This window comes from Ornithorhynchus anatinus, chromosome 4, assembly GCF_004115215.2.
Source record: "Ornithorhynchus anatinus isolate Pmale09 chromosome 4, mOrnAna1.pri.v4, whole genome shotgun sequence".
Classification (NCBI taxonomy): Eukaryota; Metazoa; Chordata; class Mammalia; order Monotremata; family Ornithorhynchidae; genus Ornithorhynchus; species Ornithorhynchus anatinus.
Window position 1 is genome coordinate 127,246,161 of NC_041731.1, and position 18,873 is coordinate 127,265,033.

An 18,873-nucleotide genomic window follows, 5' to 3' on the forward strand; every position below is an offset into this window, starting at 1 on the left:
TTTCTTGATAAAATCTGGAAGTCGTTTACCGTCGTCTACTCCCGCGCAGCAAACTTGAGCCTCCGCCCTCGACTCTCTCCCGTGCCGCTGCTGCCCAGCACGGGTGAGTTTTGACTTGTAGCCGATGGCCTGCCGCTCGCTAGCCACTGCCCAAGCTAGGAATGGAATGGACAGACCTCTGCTTGTCTCTCCCTCCTGGAGGAGACTGGTAGAGGACTGGAAAGTCTCCAGGTGGTACCTTGAAAGAGAAGGTCCCTCGTAGCCTAATACAAAAGCTTTTAAAACTGAGCATTTGGATGATCCTTGGCTTAGAGGAAAGATCATGGGCTTGGAAGTCAGAGGACATGGGTTCTAATCCTGGCTCTGTCACTTGTCTGCTGTGTGACCTTGGGCAAGCCACTTAACTTCTCTGTCCCTCAGTTCCCTCATCTGCAAAATGGGGATGAAGACTGTGAGCCCCACATGGGACAACCTGATTTCCTTGCATCTAGAACAGTGCTAGTTCTAGCTAGTGCTAGCCCCACTCCCAGCTCCTCCTCTCGTCCACTGTGTGATCTTGGACAAGTCACTTAGCTTCTCTGTGCCTCAGTTACCTCATCTGTAAAAAGGGTATTGAGCCTGTGAGCCACATGTGGGACAGGAACTCAGTCCAACTTGATTTGGTTGTATCCACCCCAGCACTGAGTACAGTGCTTCGCACAAAGTAAGTGCTAAACAAATACCATTAAAAAATGGTTACGCTTTAAATAGGGATTGGTTACTACTGCATAGGATCATGGAAAAACAAAGCTGTGCCAGATGGTCACCATTCCCCCAACTTCAGCCCTCTGCCGACAGACTATAAAATAATAAAATATCCTCTTAGTGTTATACATACCAGCTCATTACTCATCTCAGCCCTATGATAGAGGGCCAGAATTCAATTATTCCGGCAAAGGTAATGGGAAATCTTTGATTTGTAGCTACAAAAACCACTTAGGATCCATTATTCATCCTGTTCCACGTCACACAATGCTGAGTTTAGCATGGAGACTCTCACAAGCCTTCAAGAGAAATCCAAGCCTAAGCGAGATAAGAGTAAATTGAGAATTTGACTCTCGGGTAATGGACAGGAAGTGAATGTCCCTAGGACACTTTATGGATCAATCAGTCATTTTTTTTGAGTGTCTACTAGATGTAGCTCATTGTACTAAGTGCCTGGGAGAGTACAAGATTTAGTAAACATTACCCCTCCTCTCAAGGAGTTTTTAGTCTAGGAGAGGAGACTAAAATGAAGAAAAATTATAGCCAAGAGGAATCAATCTATGAATCAATCAATCAGTGGTATTGAGTGTTTACCGTATGTAAAGTGCTGTACTAAGTGCTTGGGAAGCAGCGTGGCTCAGTGGAAAGAGCCTGGGCTTCGGAGTCAGAGGTCATGAGTTCGACTCTCGGCTCTGCCACTTGTCAGCTCTGTGACTGTGGGCGAGTCGCTTAACTTCTCTGTGCCTCAGTTCCCTCACCTTTAAAATGGGGATTAACTGTGAGCCTCACATGGGACAACCTGATTCCCCTGTATCTACCCCAGCGCTTAGAACAGTGCTCTGCACATAGTAAGCGCTTAACAAATACCAACATTATTATTATTACAATACAACTGAGTTAGCAGACACCTTCCCAGTGAGCTTAAGGTCTAGAAGGAGAGAAGCAATTTAGAATCAAGATAGAGAGAGGTGCTCATTGTGGGAGTGGGTATCCAAGTGCTTAGGTGGTGTACAAGCGGAATGGAGTTAGGCGGGATATAACTTGGGTAGATTAGAAATTAGTAATTAGAGAGTAGCGTGGCCTAGTGGAAAGAGCACGGGCTTGGGAGTCAGAGGAACTCCTTTCTAATCACGGCTTCGCCACTTGTGTGCTGGTTGACCTCGGGCAAGTGACTTAACTTCTCTATGCCTCAGTTCCTTCATCTGTAAAATGGGGATTAAGACTGTGAGCCCCACGTGGGATAAGAATTGTGTCCAACCTGATTAGCTGGCATTGCTCCACCATTTAGTACAGTATCTGGCACATAGGAAACGCTTAACAAATACTATTGGAGAAAAAATAATCAGAGAAGGCCTCCCGCGGAAGGTGTGATTTCACTTAGGGCAGAAGACAAGCTTGGGGCTTATGTATTCTTTGACAAGCAGACCCCCGGAAACGTTCTTTCCGCTCTGATTTCCTCAGCCCCGGAGGTGTTCCAGGTGTTTCTGGATGGAGGCCCGGGATACTCGTTCCCTGTCGATTGGTGGTCCCTGGGAATCACAGCCTATGAATTGCTCCGTGGCTGGGTAAGAAATATCCACTGAATGGAACAAATTCACAGTCTCACCATTTGTTGATATGGTCTATGAACTAAAATGCTGATGTCCCCTTAACACTTGATATTCACCCCACCCCCAGCCTCTCCACGCTCACGTATATATCCTTAGATTTTTCCCATTTCCCCCAGCCGCAATGTATTTATTTCACTGTCTGTCTCCACCTAATAATTATGGTGATATTTGTTAAGCACTGTACTAAGCGCTGGAATAAATATAAGATATTCAGGTAGCCAGTGTGATAGCCAGTAAGGTGTCTGGCACAAAGTAAATGCTTCATAAGTATCATTAGTATTATTATTATTAGGTTGGACATAGCCTCTGTCACATGGGGTTCAAAGTCTAATCCACCTCTAGACTTTAAGCTCCTTAATTATTATTAATAATAATCATATTTATTGAGCACTTACTTTGTGCAAAGCACTGTACTGTGCTTGGCAGAGTACAATGAAACATCAAACACATTCTCTGCCCACAGTGAGTTCACAGTCTAGAGGGGGAATTCATTATTAACAATGAATAATGGTATTTAATAAGAATGGTATTTGTTAAGTGCTTAGTAAGTGCCAAGCACTGTTTTAAGCACTGGAATAAGGTGCAAGTTAGGTTGTACACCGTCCCTGTTCCGCATGGGGCTCAAACTCAAGCAGTGTAGTTTAGTGGCAACAGCACAGGCTTGGGAGTCAGAGGACGTGGGTTCTAATCCCGGCTCTGCCCCTTATCAGCTTTGTGACTTTGGGCAAGTCACTTCATTTTTCTGTGCCACAGTTACCTCATCCGTAAAATGGGAATTAAGACTGTGAGCCCCATGTGGGACAACCCAATTACCTTGCAACAACCCCAGCGCTTAGAACAGTGCTTGGCATTTAGTAAGCGCTTAACAAATAATACCATCATTATTATCATTATTATTATTTTTGTGAAGTAGGAGGGCGAACAACCTCCATTTTACAAATAGGGTAACTGAGGCACAGAGAAGTTAAGTGACTTGCCCAAGAACACACGGCAGATATGTGGCCGGCCAGGATTAGAACCCAGATCACTGACTCCCAGGCTTGTGCTCTTTCCACTAGACCATCCTGCTTGTTTCTCATGCTCCTTGCAGTCAAGGATCATGTCTTCCAACTGCATTAGTGTGTACCCTCCAAAGAGCTTAGAGAAGCAGCGTGGCTCAGTGGAAAGAGCCCGGGCTTGGGAGTCAGAGGTCATGGGTTCGACTCCCGGCTCTGTCACTTCTCAGCTGTATGACTGAGGACAAGTCACTTCGCTTCTCTGTGCCTCAGTTCCCTCATCTGTAAAATGGGGATGAAGACTGTGAGCCTCACATGGGACAACCTGATGACCCTGTATCTACCCCAGCGCTTAGCACAGTGCTCTGCCCATAGTAAGCGCTTAACAAATACCAACATTATTAAGAGCTGAGTGCGGTGCTCTGTAACAGTAAGTGCTCGATAGGTGCCATGATTGATTGATTGGCAATGTCAGTAGTGCCTTGCACCATGGTTTTTCCCAGAGTTGATCATGGATGGGGGTGATCATTCCATTATAAGCTCTGATATAAAGGCAACTTATATGATAATAGGAGCAGGAAACTGAAAATTGGTATTTATTGAGCCTCTAATGAGAGCAATGCACCATACAAAGTGACTGGAAAGGAACCACAGAAGCACAGGACATCAGTTGATCAATCCACAATATTTATTGAACACCTACTGTGTGCAGAACTCTGTACTAGGCACTTGGGAGAGCAGAATATGGAAGAGAAGGTATAGGCAATTTCCGCCCACAAGGAGCTTACACACTAATGGGGAAGGGAAGATGAAAAATGTTTGCATGGTGTTTGGAGGAAAAAGAGAAAACATTTATTCAGAAATTTTCTAGGAGGAACAGAATTCATTTCAAAAGAGAGAGTTTTATGGTATTTTTTGCTCCACTGATCAGTACTCCCAGACAAGCGATGTAATATTCCACTGTTGCCTGAGACTTAGTGTATTCCATTCTGCTAGCACACTGGATACTCATCTAATCAAGTATATGAATAAGCTAGGAGCCTGATTGAATTTCCCCGTTAAAGGCAGAAAGTCTATTCCACATTATTCCAAATTCAGGGGTGAGAATTATGCATTGGTAAATATTTTTTTTCTCAGAGAGAATCAGAGTGGTCTAGTGGACAGACCCCTGGCCCCAGAGTCAGAAGGACCTGGGCTCTAATCAGAGCCCCTCCCCTTGTCATATGTGTGACCTTGGAAAAGTCACTTAATTTCTCTGTACCTCAGTTTCCTCATCTTTAAAATGGGGACTAAGACCGTGAGCCCCACGTGGAACATGGACTGTGTTCAACCTTGTATCTACCCAAGTCCAATGCCTGGCACAGAGTAAGCCTTAATGAATTCCATAAAAAAAAAAAACCAAACAAAATCAGTTTCAGGGCAGTTGCTTTGGGTGTCTGTGGTTTAATGTTTTATTCTCTCGAAGGGTGTTGTTTCAGATGCCTTATAGGACTATGTAGGACTTGATTTGCTTGAATCCACTCCAACACTTAGTACAGTGCCTGGCACGTAGTAAGTGCTTAACAAATTCCATCATTATTATATCTACTTTTCCAAATGCCTTTGACCCGATCATTTGGAGTCACTTGGAACTGGCTTTTGTTCAGCCTAAAAACTGGGGATGAAACTGAGATCTGTCGGTGCCTTTAGAATTGGATGATCTTGTCCCGATTTGATCTTTAATAATTAATATTAACAATTGTGGTATTTGTTAATCAATCAAATTTATTGAGTGCTTCCTATATGCAGAGCACTGCACTAAGGCCTGGGGTGGATACAAGCAAATAAGGTTGGTCCCAATCCCTGTTCCACCTTTAATTTTTAGTCACAGACTAAATTATTTTCCTTCCAGAAGGATATGGCTAGACAAAGAACCTTCTAGAATATGTGATGACCGCATCTGCTGGTCAATTTATCAATCAATGAGCACTTACTGTGTGAAGGGCAACGTTCTAAGGCCTTGGGAGAGTACAGAACAACCGAGTTGCTAGACACCCTCCCTGCCCACAACTAGCTTACAGTTAAACCTCGGTAATAGATTTTTTAAAAATGCTATTTGCTAATCATTTACTATGTGCTAAACACTATAGTGAGCACTGGGGCAGGTAGAGAAAATCAAATTGGACACAATCCCTCTCCCACATGGAGTTTGCAGTCTATGAATGAGGGAAAACAGGCATTCAATCCCCATTTCACACAGAGGCACAGAGAGGTTAAGTGACTTGCCCAAGAGCACACAGCAAACAAGTGAGAAAGCCAGGATTAGGAACCAGGTCTCCCGGCTCCGATTTCAGCTTTAACTCCATTCATTCATTTATTAAATCAATCGTTTATTGAATGCTTACTGTGTGCAAAGCACTGCACTAAGCACTTGGGAGAGTACAATATAACAATAAAGGGACACAATCCCTGCCCACAACAAGCATACAGTCTAGAGGGGGAGATATAAATTAATATGACTAAATAAATGATAGATATGAACATAAGAACTGTGGGGCTGGGAGGGGGATAACAGTGATGGTATTTGTTAAACGCTTACTATGTGCCAAGCACTGTTCTAAGTGCTGGAGGTAGGAAGGGGAGAAATACAAAGTAATCAGGTTGTCCCACATGGGGCTCACAGTCTTAACCCCCATTTTACAGATGAGGGAAATGAGGCACAGAGCAGTGTTGCTTAGTGGAAAGAGCACGGGCTTGGGAGCCAGAGGTCATGAGTTCTAATCCCAGCTCTGCCACTTATCAGCTGTGTGACTTGGGACAAGTCACTTAACTTCTCTGTGCCTCTGTTACCTCATCTGTAAAATGGGGTTTACGACTGTGAGCCCCAAGTGGGACACCCTGGTTACCTTGTATCTATCCCTGTGCTTAGAACAGTGCTTGGCACTTAGTAAGTGCATAACAAATACCACTATTATTATTATTATTAAGGGACTAGTCCAAAGTCACACAGCTGAAAAGGGGTGGAATCAGGATTAGAACCCATGACCTCTGACCCCAAACCTCTCTTTCCATAGAGCCACACTGCTTAAGGGAGCAAGTCGGGTGACACAGTAGGGAATGGGAGAAGTAGAAAGGAGGGTGTAATCAAGGAAAGCCTCCTGGAGGAGATGTGCCTTCAATAACGCTTTGAAGGAGGAGAGAAAGTAATTCATAATGTTGGTATTTATTAAGTGCTTACTATGTGCCAAGCACTGTTCTAAGCGCTGGAGTAGACACAAGGGAATCAGGTTGTCCCACGTGGGGTTCACAGTCTTAATCCCCATTTTACAGATGAGGGAACTGAGGCAAAGAGAAGTTAAGTGACTTGCCCACAGTCACACAGCTGACAAGTGGCGGAGCCGGGATTCGAACTCATGACCTCCGACTCCGAAGCCCAGGCTCTATTGTCTGTCCGACATGGGAGGCGGGGGGCGAGGGGGGTGTTCCAGGCCAGAGGCAAGACGTGGGTGAGAGGACAGCGGCGAAATAGATGAGATGGAGGTACAGTAGAAGGTTGGCATTATTCATTCATTGGTTCAATCAAATTTATTGAGCGCTTACCGTGTGCAGAGCACTGTACTAAGAGCTTGGAAAATGCAATTAGAAGAGTGAAATGTGCGAGCTGGGTGGTAGTAGGAGAGCAGTGAGTTGAGGCAGGAGGGGGCAAAGTGATTGCCCGCATTAAAGCACACTGCTTCTCAGAAAAGCTGCTAGGTGTCCAAGTGTCCACCCCCGGTGCCCCCCAGGGGTCCCCGAGCGGACCCCAGAGCCCAGCTTTACTCAGGATTCAGACTAGGATAGGGTTTTAAAACGCACTTTTAAAGCGGCTTTGTCTTGACAGAGGGCTGAAGGGTGGCCAGATCCGTCCTTCAACATCCGTCGTCATCTGGACCCCACGTTGTTCTCCTGGGATTGGACTGAGCCTCTCAGAGTCATGCTCTGGATCCTTTGGATATCCATGGATCTTCCTAGGGAGCGAGCAGGGACGTGGGAGTGACGAGATTCCTCGACCCAGAGACCCTCACCTTAGGCCTGCACACTAACCTATTTTCTCCGTACAATCCAAATTTTACTACAAGCCATCCCCCACACCTCCCTCTTCTAATGTCAACCTTCTGCACTGTAACTCAATCTCCTCTATCTCGCCCACGTCCTACCTCTGGCCGGGAATGTCTTCCCTCCTCATAACCGACAGTGACTCTCCCCCAACTTTAAAGCCTTATTACTGAAGGAACATCTCCTCCAAAAGGCCTTCCCTGACTAAACCCTCATTTCCTCTTCCCCTCCCTCCTTTAACGTCCTGGAACTTGCATTTGCTCCCTTTATCCACTCCTCCCTCAGCCCCACAGAACTTATGTCCATATCCGAAATGCATTTCTTTATATTGTTGTCTGTCTCCCCCTCTAGACTGGAAGCTCATTGTGGGCAGGGAATCGTGTCTACCAACTCTGTCATATTGTTGTACTGTACTCTCTCCCAAGTACGGGGAAGCAGCATGGTTTGGTGGAAAGAGCACAGGCTTGGGAGTCAGAGGTCTTGGGTTCTAATCCCCACGCTGCCACTTGTCGCTGTGTGACTTTGGACAAGTCACTTAACTTCTCTGTGCCTCAGTTATCTCCTCTATATAATGAGGATTAAGACTGTGAGCCCTACGTAGGACACCCTTATTACCTTGTATCTACCCCAGTGCTTAGAACAGTGCTTGGCACATAGTAAGTGCTTAATAAATACCATCATTATTATTATTATTATTACATAGTACAGTGCTTTGCACAAAACAGCATTTCTTAGCATGAGGCTGGAGTCAGAAGGACCTGGGTTCTATCTCCAGCTGTACTAAATGTCTGCTGTGTGACCTTAGGCATATCACAACTTCTCTGGCCTCAGTTCCCTCATCTGTAAAATGGGGATTAAGATGGTGAACTCTATGTGAGACAGGGACTGTGTCCAACCTGATTTACTTGTAACTACCTCAGTTCTTAGAACAGTGTTTGGAACACAGTAAGTGCTTAACAAATACCATAATTATTAATAAAGATGACTGATTATTTGAAATTACTCATGTTCCATGTTCTTTTCCATTTGGAAGAGGCAGCATTAAAGATAAAGTGTCAAAACCAGAGAAGCAGCATGGCTCAGTGGAAAGATCCCAGGCATGGGAGTCAGAGATCATGGGTTCGTATCCCAGCTCTGCCGCTTGTCAGCTGTGTGACTGTGGGCAAGTCACAACTTCTCTGTGCCTCAGTTACCTCATCTGTAAAATGGGGATTAACTGTGAGTCTCACGTGGGACAACCTGATTACCCTGTATCTACCCCAGCGCTTAGAACAGTGCTCTGCACATAGTAAATGCTTAACAAATACCAACATTATTAAAAAATGAGGTAAGAAATATTGTTGGAAGAGGGAAAATTTGTTTTGGCCACTAAAAATGCAGGGGAATTGCCACAGTTGGGGAATGGTTGAAATTTGTTTTCCCCATGAATTCTGTCCAGATGAAAAGATGAGCCTCGCTTGGGCGGTGTGAGGCATTTGGAGTGTTTGCAACTAAGAAGCAGAACTCTTTTCGATTCATCCATCTCTCCCTCCCACCAATTGTTACCTTTTCCCAGCCCCTCTGTCTCCATCATAAACGTCCGATAACACACCAACCACTTGTGAGATGGGGAAAAGCTCCGGAACCCCACTGTCCTCATCTGCCCTCCCACCCAAACTGCTCTGCTTGCTTGACTCTTTATGCCATCAATGCACATGTCACTTTTCTTGAAAAAATACAGTTTTCAAGTGCATCTTTCTTATTCCATTACAGTGGCATTGAGAATAGGAGCTGAGTGACTTTTCTCCAAACCGTGGGTTGATTCCCAGCCAGCCCCACCGCATTTCCTGCCCCTGCCCCCAACTGAAGCCCGAAAGTGTCTCGGCTGCCGGTGTGGTGCAGGCCGGGCCGGGATGGTAGCAGGCCTTGGACCCATTCTCAGAAGTCCCTCGGGCCGGCGGTGGGTCTGGTCTGCTGAACACTGATCTCATGGGGCCACGTTACTCAGGATTCCCACTCCCCACTGGGTCCCAACTGTTCTCAGGCTCCTCCATCGCCACTGAGACTTGGAGTCCGTTTTGTCTATTTGATTGTGTTTTAGCGTTTCATCAATCCTTACATGCCTAATAGTAATAATAATACTATCTGTTCTGCACTTTCATTCATTCATTCATTCATTCATTCATTCATTCGTATTTACTGAGTGCTTACTGTGTGCAGATCAGTGTGCTTTGTGCTGAAGAGAGTATAATAATGATAATAATCATGGTATTGGTTAAGCACTTACTATGTGCCAAGCACTGTTCTAAGCTCTGCGGTAGGTACAAGGTAATCAGGTTGTCCCATGTGGAGCTCACAGTCTTAATCCCTATTTTATGGATGAGATAACTGAGGCTCAGAGAAGTTAAGTGGCTTGCCCAAGGTCACACAGCAGACAAGTGGTGGAGCTGGGATTAGTACCCATGTCTTCTGACTCCCAAGCCCCTGGTCTTTCCACTAAGTCACACTGCAACAAAATAGATACATTCCCTGCCCACAATGAGCTTAAAGTCTAGAGTGCTTACTCTATGCCAAGTACTACACTGGACAGTGGGATAGGTAAAAGATCATTAGGTCCCTCAAGAGCCTCACAGTGTAAGTAGGAAAGAGAACAGGGATTGAATCCCCCATTTTGCAGATGAGGGAACTGAGGCTCATAGAAGTGAAGTGATTTGCCCAAGGTCACACAGCAGACAAGTGGCAGAGCCAGAATTAGAACCCAGGTCCTCTGACTCCCAGGTCTGCACCATTTCCACTAGGCCACACGGCTTCTCCATTCCCTCCCCACTTAAACTTTGAGATTGTGAGCCCCGTGACAGGCAGGGACTGTACTTAATTTCCACCTGTGCATCTTCTCTCACCTCTGTTTTGTAAAGTAGTTGGCTCTCAGGAAGCACTTAATGAATACCACAGTTATCATTATTATCTGCAGATTTTTCTGTTTTACTAATAGTGTCTAAATTTCTCTTGAGGTTGGGAGTATTAAAGAGAGAATTAAGGAGAACTTGGGATGAGCAGAAGTGACAGCTTGACTCTAATGAGGAAACTGTGGGCTGGGAAGGACAAACTTCAGCTGGTGATCCTCATCGAGCTACCTGAATTTAAAGCAGGACCTGGGTTCTAATTCCAGCTCCACCACCAGTCTGCTTGGTGACCTTGGGCAACTGCTTTACTTCTCGGCTTTAGTTCCCCCAACTGTAAAATGGGGATTAAGACTCTGAGCCCAATGTGGGACAGGGACTGTGCCCACCCTGATTAGCTTGCATCTACCCCAGTGCTTAGTATAGTGACTGGCACATAGTAAGCTTTTAACAAATACCATTTTATGAAAAAGAAAAACCAGATCCATACTATGTGGTGATTCTAGATCATCTCAACTCCATTCAGGGCTCAGCAGAAGTCAAAAGAATAAAAACAAAACAAAAAAGCAAAGAGGCTGGATAGTGGATAATCCCAATCTGTTGCCGACTTGTTCATTCCAAGCGCTTAGTACAGTGCTCTGCACATAGTAAGCGCTCAATAAATACTATTGAATGAATGAATGATTTCCTGTATTAAGACCTTCCAGCACTGATTCCACCATTTTCTACCTTTGTTCAACATCTGAATAGGACTAAACATCTCATGCCTTAAATTGAAATGTTATGGTCTTGTGGAAAAGAATACATTAATTACATTTCAGTCATGTTTTCCTCCCTCAATTTGGACACTGAACCCTGGGTCCTTAATGTGACATGATGATGATAATAATAATAATAATAACATTGGTATTTGCTAAGTGCTTACTATGTGCCAAGCACTGTTCTAAGTGTTGGGGGAGATACAAGGTAATCAGGTTGTCCTAGGTGAGGCTCACAGTCTTCATCCCCATTCGACAGATGAAGTCACTGAGGCATAGAGAAGTTAAGTGGCTTTCCCTATGTCACAAAGCAGACGTAGCGGATCTGGGATTAGAACCCATGACTTTCTGACTCCCAGGCCCTTCCTCAATCCACTATGCCACTATCCACTATGCCATTATCAATAATAATAATAATAATAATAATAACTGTGAAATCTGTTAAGCACTTACTTTGTGCCTAACACCATGCAAAGTATTTGGGTAGAGACAAAATACTCAGAGCGGATACAGTCACTATACCACATGGGGTTTATAGTCCATGGGGGAGTGAAGTCAAGAAAATTGAATAGCCATTTTACCTGAAGCAGGCCAATAAACAAACCATTCATTCTTCTGCTCTTTGAAGCTTCTGCAAATAATCGGATTCACTTTTGGACAAGGTGCATTTCTAATCTGATGAGACGAGGTCCTTTTATGAAATTGAATGCATAGTGCACGAGAAAGCAGAGGGGAGAAAAAGACTAAAATGAGATCATCTGAGAAGGGAGAATCCCCATTTGCTGGTCATAACAGGGAAGAGCGACCATTTGGATTTCTGGACCCTGGAAGTTTGCAGCTCTGCATAGTAATAATAATAATAATAACAGCACTTGTTGAGCACTTACTATGTGCCAAGGACTGTTCTAAGCTCTGGATAAAAGTTAATCAGGTTGGATGCAGAGTCCTACCTGAGGCTCACAATTTAAATCCCCATTTTACCAATGTGGTAACTGAATCACAGAAAATTGAAGAAACTTGCCCAAGATCCCACAGTGGCAGAGTCAGGATTAGAACCCAGGTCCTTCTGACTCCCAGAACTGTGTTCTATCCAATATGCATCCTGGCAACCTTGAGCAATAGTTGTTTTCAGAACTCCGTGAAGTCTTCCTTTTGCTAGAAGGCAACAAACAACCTGCAAGAAGCCGCCAGAAACCACTGTGTTCCAGACAGAATTCAGAAAACAAAGTGACATATTTTCTTTGAAAATTGCTTCTTCACATCACCACTGTCCATTGGCAGGGGGTGATGGTTATTACCATACCGCACTAATTAGAATCATTGGCTTACCTGAGAAATACATTGGTCATACACAATTTGGACCAGATCACTAGAATTGTCTTTTTAATACAATATCTCAATTACGACCCTTTAGACTGTGAGCTTGTTTGTGGGCAGGAATGTGTCTGTTCATGCCCAAGCTCTCCCAAGCTCTTAGAACAGTGCTTTGCACATGGTAAATACTCAAAAAAATGATTGAATGAATGATTTTTTTTTTTTACCAAACCCACTGTGATGTTCAAATGCACACAAATCCTTGGAGATAAACGGTCCCAAAAAGCAGCCTCTCAGAGTTCTGAACAAATAAGCAATTTGACGATGTCCAACTTTAGGCTTTAGTGAAGACAGACAATTTGGATCATTCAAGCAGATAAAATTGCACATCTCTCCCCTTGTGTCCCTCTGCGTTAAGTATGACAGGAAAAGAATTGCTATCAGGATTGTGAAGAATCTTGGCACTTGTGGGCTTATTATTTTAGAATTTCTTTGTTTGAAAAGTGGACTGGTCATTCACCATCCCGGGCACAACAAGTAGAGGAGGACGATGGCAGGTGAAGAAAGAATACCAGTCGATCACTAGAATTTATTGAGCGCTTACTCTATGTAGAGAGCACTGTACTAAGCCCTTGAACAAGTACAAGAGAGCTAGAAAACGCCATCCTTGCTTTAGAAGAGTTTTTGTGTGTGTGTGGTATTTGTTATGTGCTTTTTATGTGCCAGGTATATCATGTGGAAGTAGTTCTTTTGGCAAAAGGTGTCAGTGGAATGGACCATCCTGACCTATGTGATGCTCACTCCCTTCCAGCCCCACAGCACTTATGTCCTTATCCTTTCACTCTGCCATTTCCTCTATTTGTAATTTATTTTAATGTCTGATTTCCCCTCTAGACTGTAGTTTTCTTGTGGGAACTGTCTACCAACTCTGTTGTATTGTACTCTCCCAAGCACAGTGTTCTGCACATGGCAGGTGCTCAGTAAGTGCCATCAAACAATTGATTGATCGGGGCTGTTTGGCTTTGTGTTAGGTAATATGTATACAATATCTATTACATGTATTATATTACATAAAGCATATATAATACTATATATTACACTGTATATAATATAAAATAGATATTACATATCTATTATACATCACATTATGTATATTATGTAATATATGTGATAGATACTATATATCTATTATGCATCACATCATTATACATACAATGTGATGTAATGTGTAATAGGTACAATATATCTGTCATCATAGAGAAGAGAAGGGAATGTCACTATTTATTGTTATATTGTACTTAGCAGAAGTAGAGATACTCCTTATTTTAAACCCAGCTGCAATACATAGAGATGTAAGCTGTCTATAATCAATTAATCAATTATATTTATTGTGTGCATACTATATGCAGAACACTGGACTAAGTGCTTGGGAGGGTACAGAGTTGGTAGACACATTCCCTTCTCACAAGGGGATTACAGTCTACAGTGTAAAATTATTTTTTTTCCCTCTCCCCATTATAGCGTAATGATGTTGCAGACAGGAAACCTAACGTGAGCTTCTGTGAATTCACTTTAGTATAGTACACTGCCCTCAGTAGATGATCAATAAATGTCACCTGTTCGACTATTCCACCAAGAGGTTGAAAAGTTGTAGCCTTGACAATGATTTGACCCCACACCTTGAAGTTTAATTTTCATGTTTAGTGTCAGCATTTAAAGTGCTACCCTTTTGGGGGAAAAGAACACAAAACGAGTTGAGGATGGGAGGCGGTGTTTGAGTTGGTTGCCTGAGAACTTGGTTTGGACTGACCTGTTTCCTGTGTCCGTCGGTTGCAGAGACCTTATGAAATCCATTCGGCGACCCCAATCGACGAGGTCCTCAACATGTTCAAGGTGGAGCGAGTTCATTACTCGTCGGCGTGGTGTAAGGGGATGGTGGCCTTGCTGAAAAAGGTGAGGGGACAGTCTCACTGGAGCCCAGTGTTCAGAAATCCGAGCCCCAGGGATCCTCCCTGAGGGTGAGGGGTGGGAAATCCTTAGACCCTGCCGCAACTACTAATTATAATCGTGACACTTCTTAAGCCCTGTACTAAGCACTGGGATGAATACAAGAAAATCAGGTTGGACACAGTCTCTGTCCCACCTGGGGCTCACAATCTCATTCCCTATTTTACAAATGAGGGAACTGAGGCACAGAGAAGTGAAGTGACTTGTCCAAGGTCACACAGCAGACAAGTGGCAGAGCTGGGATTAGAAACACGACCTTCTGACTCCCAGACCCAGGCTCTATCCACTATGCCTCACTGCTTCACACTATGCTAATGAAAGGGGGACCAAAGGGAACTGATGACCATGACTATGATGGTATTTTATAAATATCATCGATAGAGAAGCAGTGTGGCTCAGTGGAAAGAGCCCAGGCTTGGGAGTCAGAGGTTATGGTTTCTAATCCCACCTCTGCTACTTGTCAGCTGTGTGACTTCGGGCAAGTCACTTAACTTCTCTGTGCCTCACTTCCCTCATCTGCAAAATGGGGATTAAGACTGTGAGCCCCACGTGGGACAACCTGATTCGCTTGTATCTACCCCAGCAATTAGAACAGTGCTTGGCATACAGTAAGCGCTTAACAAATACCAACATTATTGTTATTATAAACACCAACTATGCATCAAGCTTTCTTCTAAACATTGGGGTGGATATAAACTAATAGGGTTGGACACGGTAAACAGAGGGCTGACAGTCTTAATTCTTATTTTACAGATGAGGAAACAGGGGTAATAATAATAATAATGTTGGTATTTGTTAAGTGCTTACTATGTGCAGAGCACAGTTCTAAATGCTGGGGTAGATACAGGGTAATCAGGTGGTCCCATGTGAGGCTCACAGTTGTTTCCCATTTTACAGATGAGGTAACTCAGGCATAGAGAAGCGAAGTGACTTGCCCACAGTCACACAGCTGCCAAGTGGCCGAGCCGGGATTCAAACCCATGACCTCTGACTCCCAAGACCGGGCTCTTTCCACTGAGCGACGCTGAAGTGACTCGTCCAAATGAATCCTGGGAGCAAAGGGATGAAAGGGACAGGAAGATTATAGAAGGAAGGGAAAGAACAAGAAGAGCATTAGAAGTGTAGAGAAGAGAAGAGGAAGAGAGAGGACAGCATGGCATAGTGGATAGAGCATGGACCTGGGAGTCAGAAGATCCTCATCTGGAAAATGGGTGATTAAAACTGTGAGCGCCACATGGGACAGGGACTGGGTCTGACCTGATTTGCTTGTATCCACCCCAACGCTTACCACAGTGTGGGACAGATACTATTGACTGAATGAATACTATTTATTGAGCGCTTACTAAGTGCAGAGCACTGTACTAAGCACTTGGAATTTACAATTCAGCAACAGATAGAGAAAATCCCTGCCCAGTGACGGGCTCACAGTCTAAACGGGCAAGACAGACAGCAAAACAAAATAGAACAAAGCAAAAACAAGACATCATCATCAAGATAAATAGAATCAAGGAGATATACACCTTATTAACAAAATAAATAGGGCAATAAATATTTACAAATGAGCACGGTGCTGAGGGGAGAGGGAGGGGGAAGAGCAGAGGTTGGGGAGGGGGCGTAGGGGGAAGCAGAGGGAAAGGGGAGCTCAGTCTGGGAGGGCCTCCTGGAGGAGGTGATCTCAAGGGACTAATGGATACCACAATTATTATTACTATTATTTGAGAGATAAGTCCAAAGTAGAAAACTCAACTACTTCCTTCTTCACCCTGACCAGCACTTCACAGTGACCCCAAGAGTGATGGAGCACAGGAGGGAAATCAGGAAGGCAGAGGTGCCCGTGAGGAGGTATTGGTTCTGGCAAGCGGTCAATGGGCTAGATCATCCTGACCTATGTGATACTCACAGTCTCAATCCTCATTTTACAGATGAGGCAGAGAAGTGAAGTGACTTGCCCAAGCTCACACAGCAGGCAAGTGATGGAGCCGAGCTTAGAACCCATGACCCTCTGACTCCCAGGCCTGGGCTCTAATGACTGGCAGAGAATCATAAATATGTCTTTTACTGTATGAAAAGTACTACATGTAGCAAGAAACCTTTTGAGAAAGTTGTCTAGATTATGACTTGAGAAAGCAAGTAGACCATTATTATTAATAATAATAATAATACTTGTTAGGACTTACTATGTGCCAAGCACTATTCTAAGCACTGAGGTAGTTACAAGTGAACCATATTGGACACGGTCCCTATCCCACATGGGGTTCACACTCTTTATCTCCATATGACAGATGAGGGAACTGAGGCACAGAGAAGTGAAGTGACTTGCCCAACATCACACAGCAGACATGAGGCAGAGCTGGAACTAGAACCCAGGACCTACCGACTCCGAGGCCTGGACTCTCTCCACTAAGCCATGTGGTGTGGCTTCGCTCACCTGACTGAACCTCTGGGCCTCAGTTTCTTCATTGGTAAATAAGGAACAAAACACCCACCTCAGGTTGAAAATCCTGAGGATCAAAGGCTCTGAAATACACTGAACTCCTTGGGGGAAAAACCTTGGCCCGATGGAAAGAGCAAGTGTCTAAGAACCAGGAAACCTGGGTTCTAGTCCCAGCCTGATGTGGGACCCCATGCAAGCCATTTAATTTCTCTGTGCCTCGGTTTTCTCATCTGTAAAATGGGGATAAAATACCCATTCTTCCCTCCCTTCTAAGACTGGGAGCCTCCCTTGCAGCGAGGACCGTGGTCGATCTGATTTTCTTGAATCTACCTCAGAACTTAGCGCTGTGTTAAATGGTTATAGAAAACAATAGTAACCTATCCTTGTGAATGTTTTAGTGTGGAAAATAAACATACCGCTATCAAGACCTTGGCCTAGTTGAAAAAACACAGAACCCGCAGTCGAGAAACTTGAGTTCCATCCTCAGCTCCACCACTCCTTGAGCTGTGACAATGGGCAAGTCACTCGGTGTCTCTGTCCCTCAGTTTCCTCATCCATAAAATGGGATGAGGAAACCTATTTTCCTTCCCCCTTAGACTGAGAGCCCCATCTGGGATAGAACCGGTGTCTGACCTGATTGAACTGTGTCTACCCCCTCGTCACAGTGCTCGACACATAGTAGGTGCTTAATGACTACACCGATTTTTGTAGACTGGGAAACTAGAAGGCCTTGTTGTTTCTGCCGCAGCTCCTCAGCAAGGATCCCGAGTGCCGGCTCTCCAGCCTGGTGGACATTCAGAGTTCTCCATTCTTAGCGGACATGAACTGGGACGCGGTGCTGGGGAAGGCGGTGGCTCCTGGTTTTGTTCCAAACGTGAGTCCGTATTGCATGCGCTGGACAATTGTCCATCCCTCTTCGGCGGTTTCCCCTTGCCCGATCTGCTTATGTGAGACATGCGTGGGAATACCACTATGGCCTAGTGGAAAGAGCCCAGGCCTGGAAGTCAGAAAATGTGAGTTCTAATCCCGACTGTGCTACGTGACTGCTTTGTGACCTTAGGGGAGTCAAGAAGCCGCGTGGCTCTGTGGAAAGACCCCGGGCTTGGGAGTCAGAGGTCATGGGTTCGAATCCCGGCTCTGCCACTTGTCAGCCGTGTGACTGTGGGCAAGTCACTTCACTTCTCTGGGCCTCAGTGACCTCATCTGTCAAATGAGGATTAACTGGGAGCTTCACGTGGGCCAACCTGATGACCCTGTATCTCCCCCAGCGCTTAGAACGGTGCTTGGCACATAGTAAGCGCTTAACAAAATACCAACACTATTTCACTTCTCTGGGCCTCATTTACCTCATCCGTAAAATGGGGATTGAGACTGTGAGCCCCATGTGGAACAGGGACTGCTTCCAACCTGATTTACTTGTACCCACCCCAGTGCTTAGTACCCTGCCTGGCACATAGTAAGCACTTAAAAAATGCCACAATTATGATTATCATTGTCTGAGCCCCAGTAACCTCATCTATAAAATGGGGATTAAGACCGTGAGCCCCATGTGGGACAGGGACTGCATCTGACTTGATTGCCTCATATCTACCCAAGAATTAGAACGGTGCTTGACATATAATAAGAGCTTAAAAAAATACCACTATTATTAATAATTATTATTCATTCAATCGTATTTATTGAGCACTTACTATAATAATGATAATAATAATTCTATCTCAGAGGGCAAGGAATCCTTGGGTGAATTTTCCCCGAGACCTCAGGCTGCTTGAGCCACAGACCAGTTAAAGACCCACTCACTGACCAAAGCGCTGCTCTTTCTGCCTCAGATAGAACTTCTACTCGTTGCAGCTGTGCCCCTATTTGCAAAATCACTTCAGTCTCTTGAGAGGGGAGAGCAACATGGACTATAACGATAATAATAATGGCGGTATTTGTTAAATACTTTGTGCCAGGCACCGTACTAAGTGCTGGGGTGGATATAAGCAAATAGTCCCTGTCCCACGTGGGGCTCGGAGTCTCAATCCCCAAATGCCCATTTTACAGAGGCACAGAAAA

At 44.6% G+C, this 18,873-nt stretch overlaps 1 protein-coding gene across 3 annotated transcripts in view; it reads left to right on the forward strand.

The window, feature by feature from the left end:
- STK32B (serine/threonine kinase 32B) overlaps positions 1 to 18,873 on the forward strand; it is a 377,989-nt gene that overhangs the window by 332,770 nt on the left and 26,346 nt on the right. For all 3 annotated transcript variants that reach the window (XM_029062114.1, XM_029062115.1, XM_029062118.2), the window contains 3 exons: positions 2,206 to 2,309; positions 14,211 to 14,327; positions 17,564 to 17,689. In XM_029062114.1, coding sequence (XP_028917947.1) covers positions 2,206 to 2,309; positions 14,211 to 14,327; positions 17,564 to 17,689 — 347 coding nt within the window. The remainder of the gene's footprint in view (positions 1 to 2,205; positions 2,310 to 14,210; positions 14,328 to 17,563; positions 17,690 to 18,873) is intronic.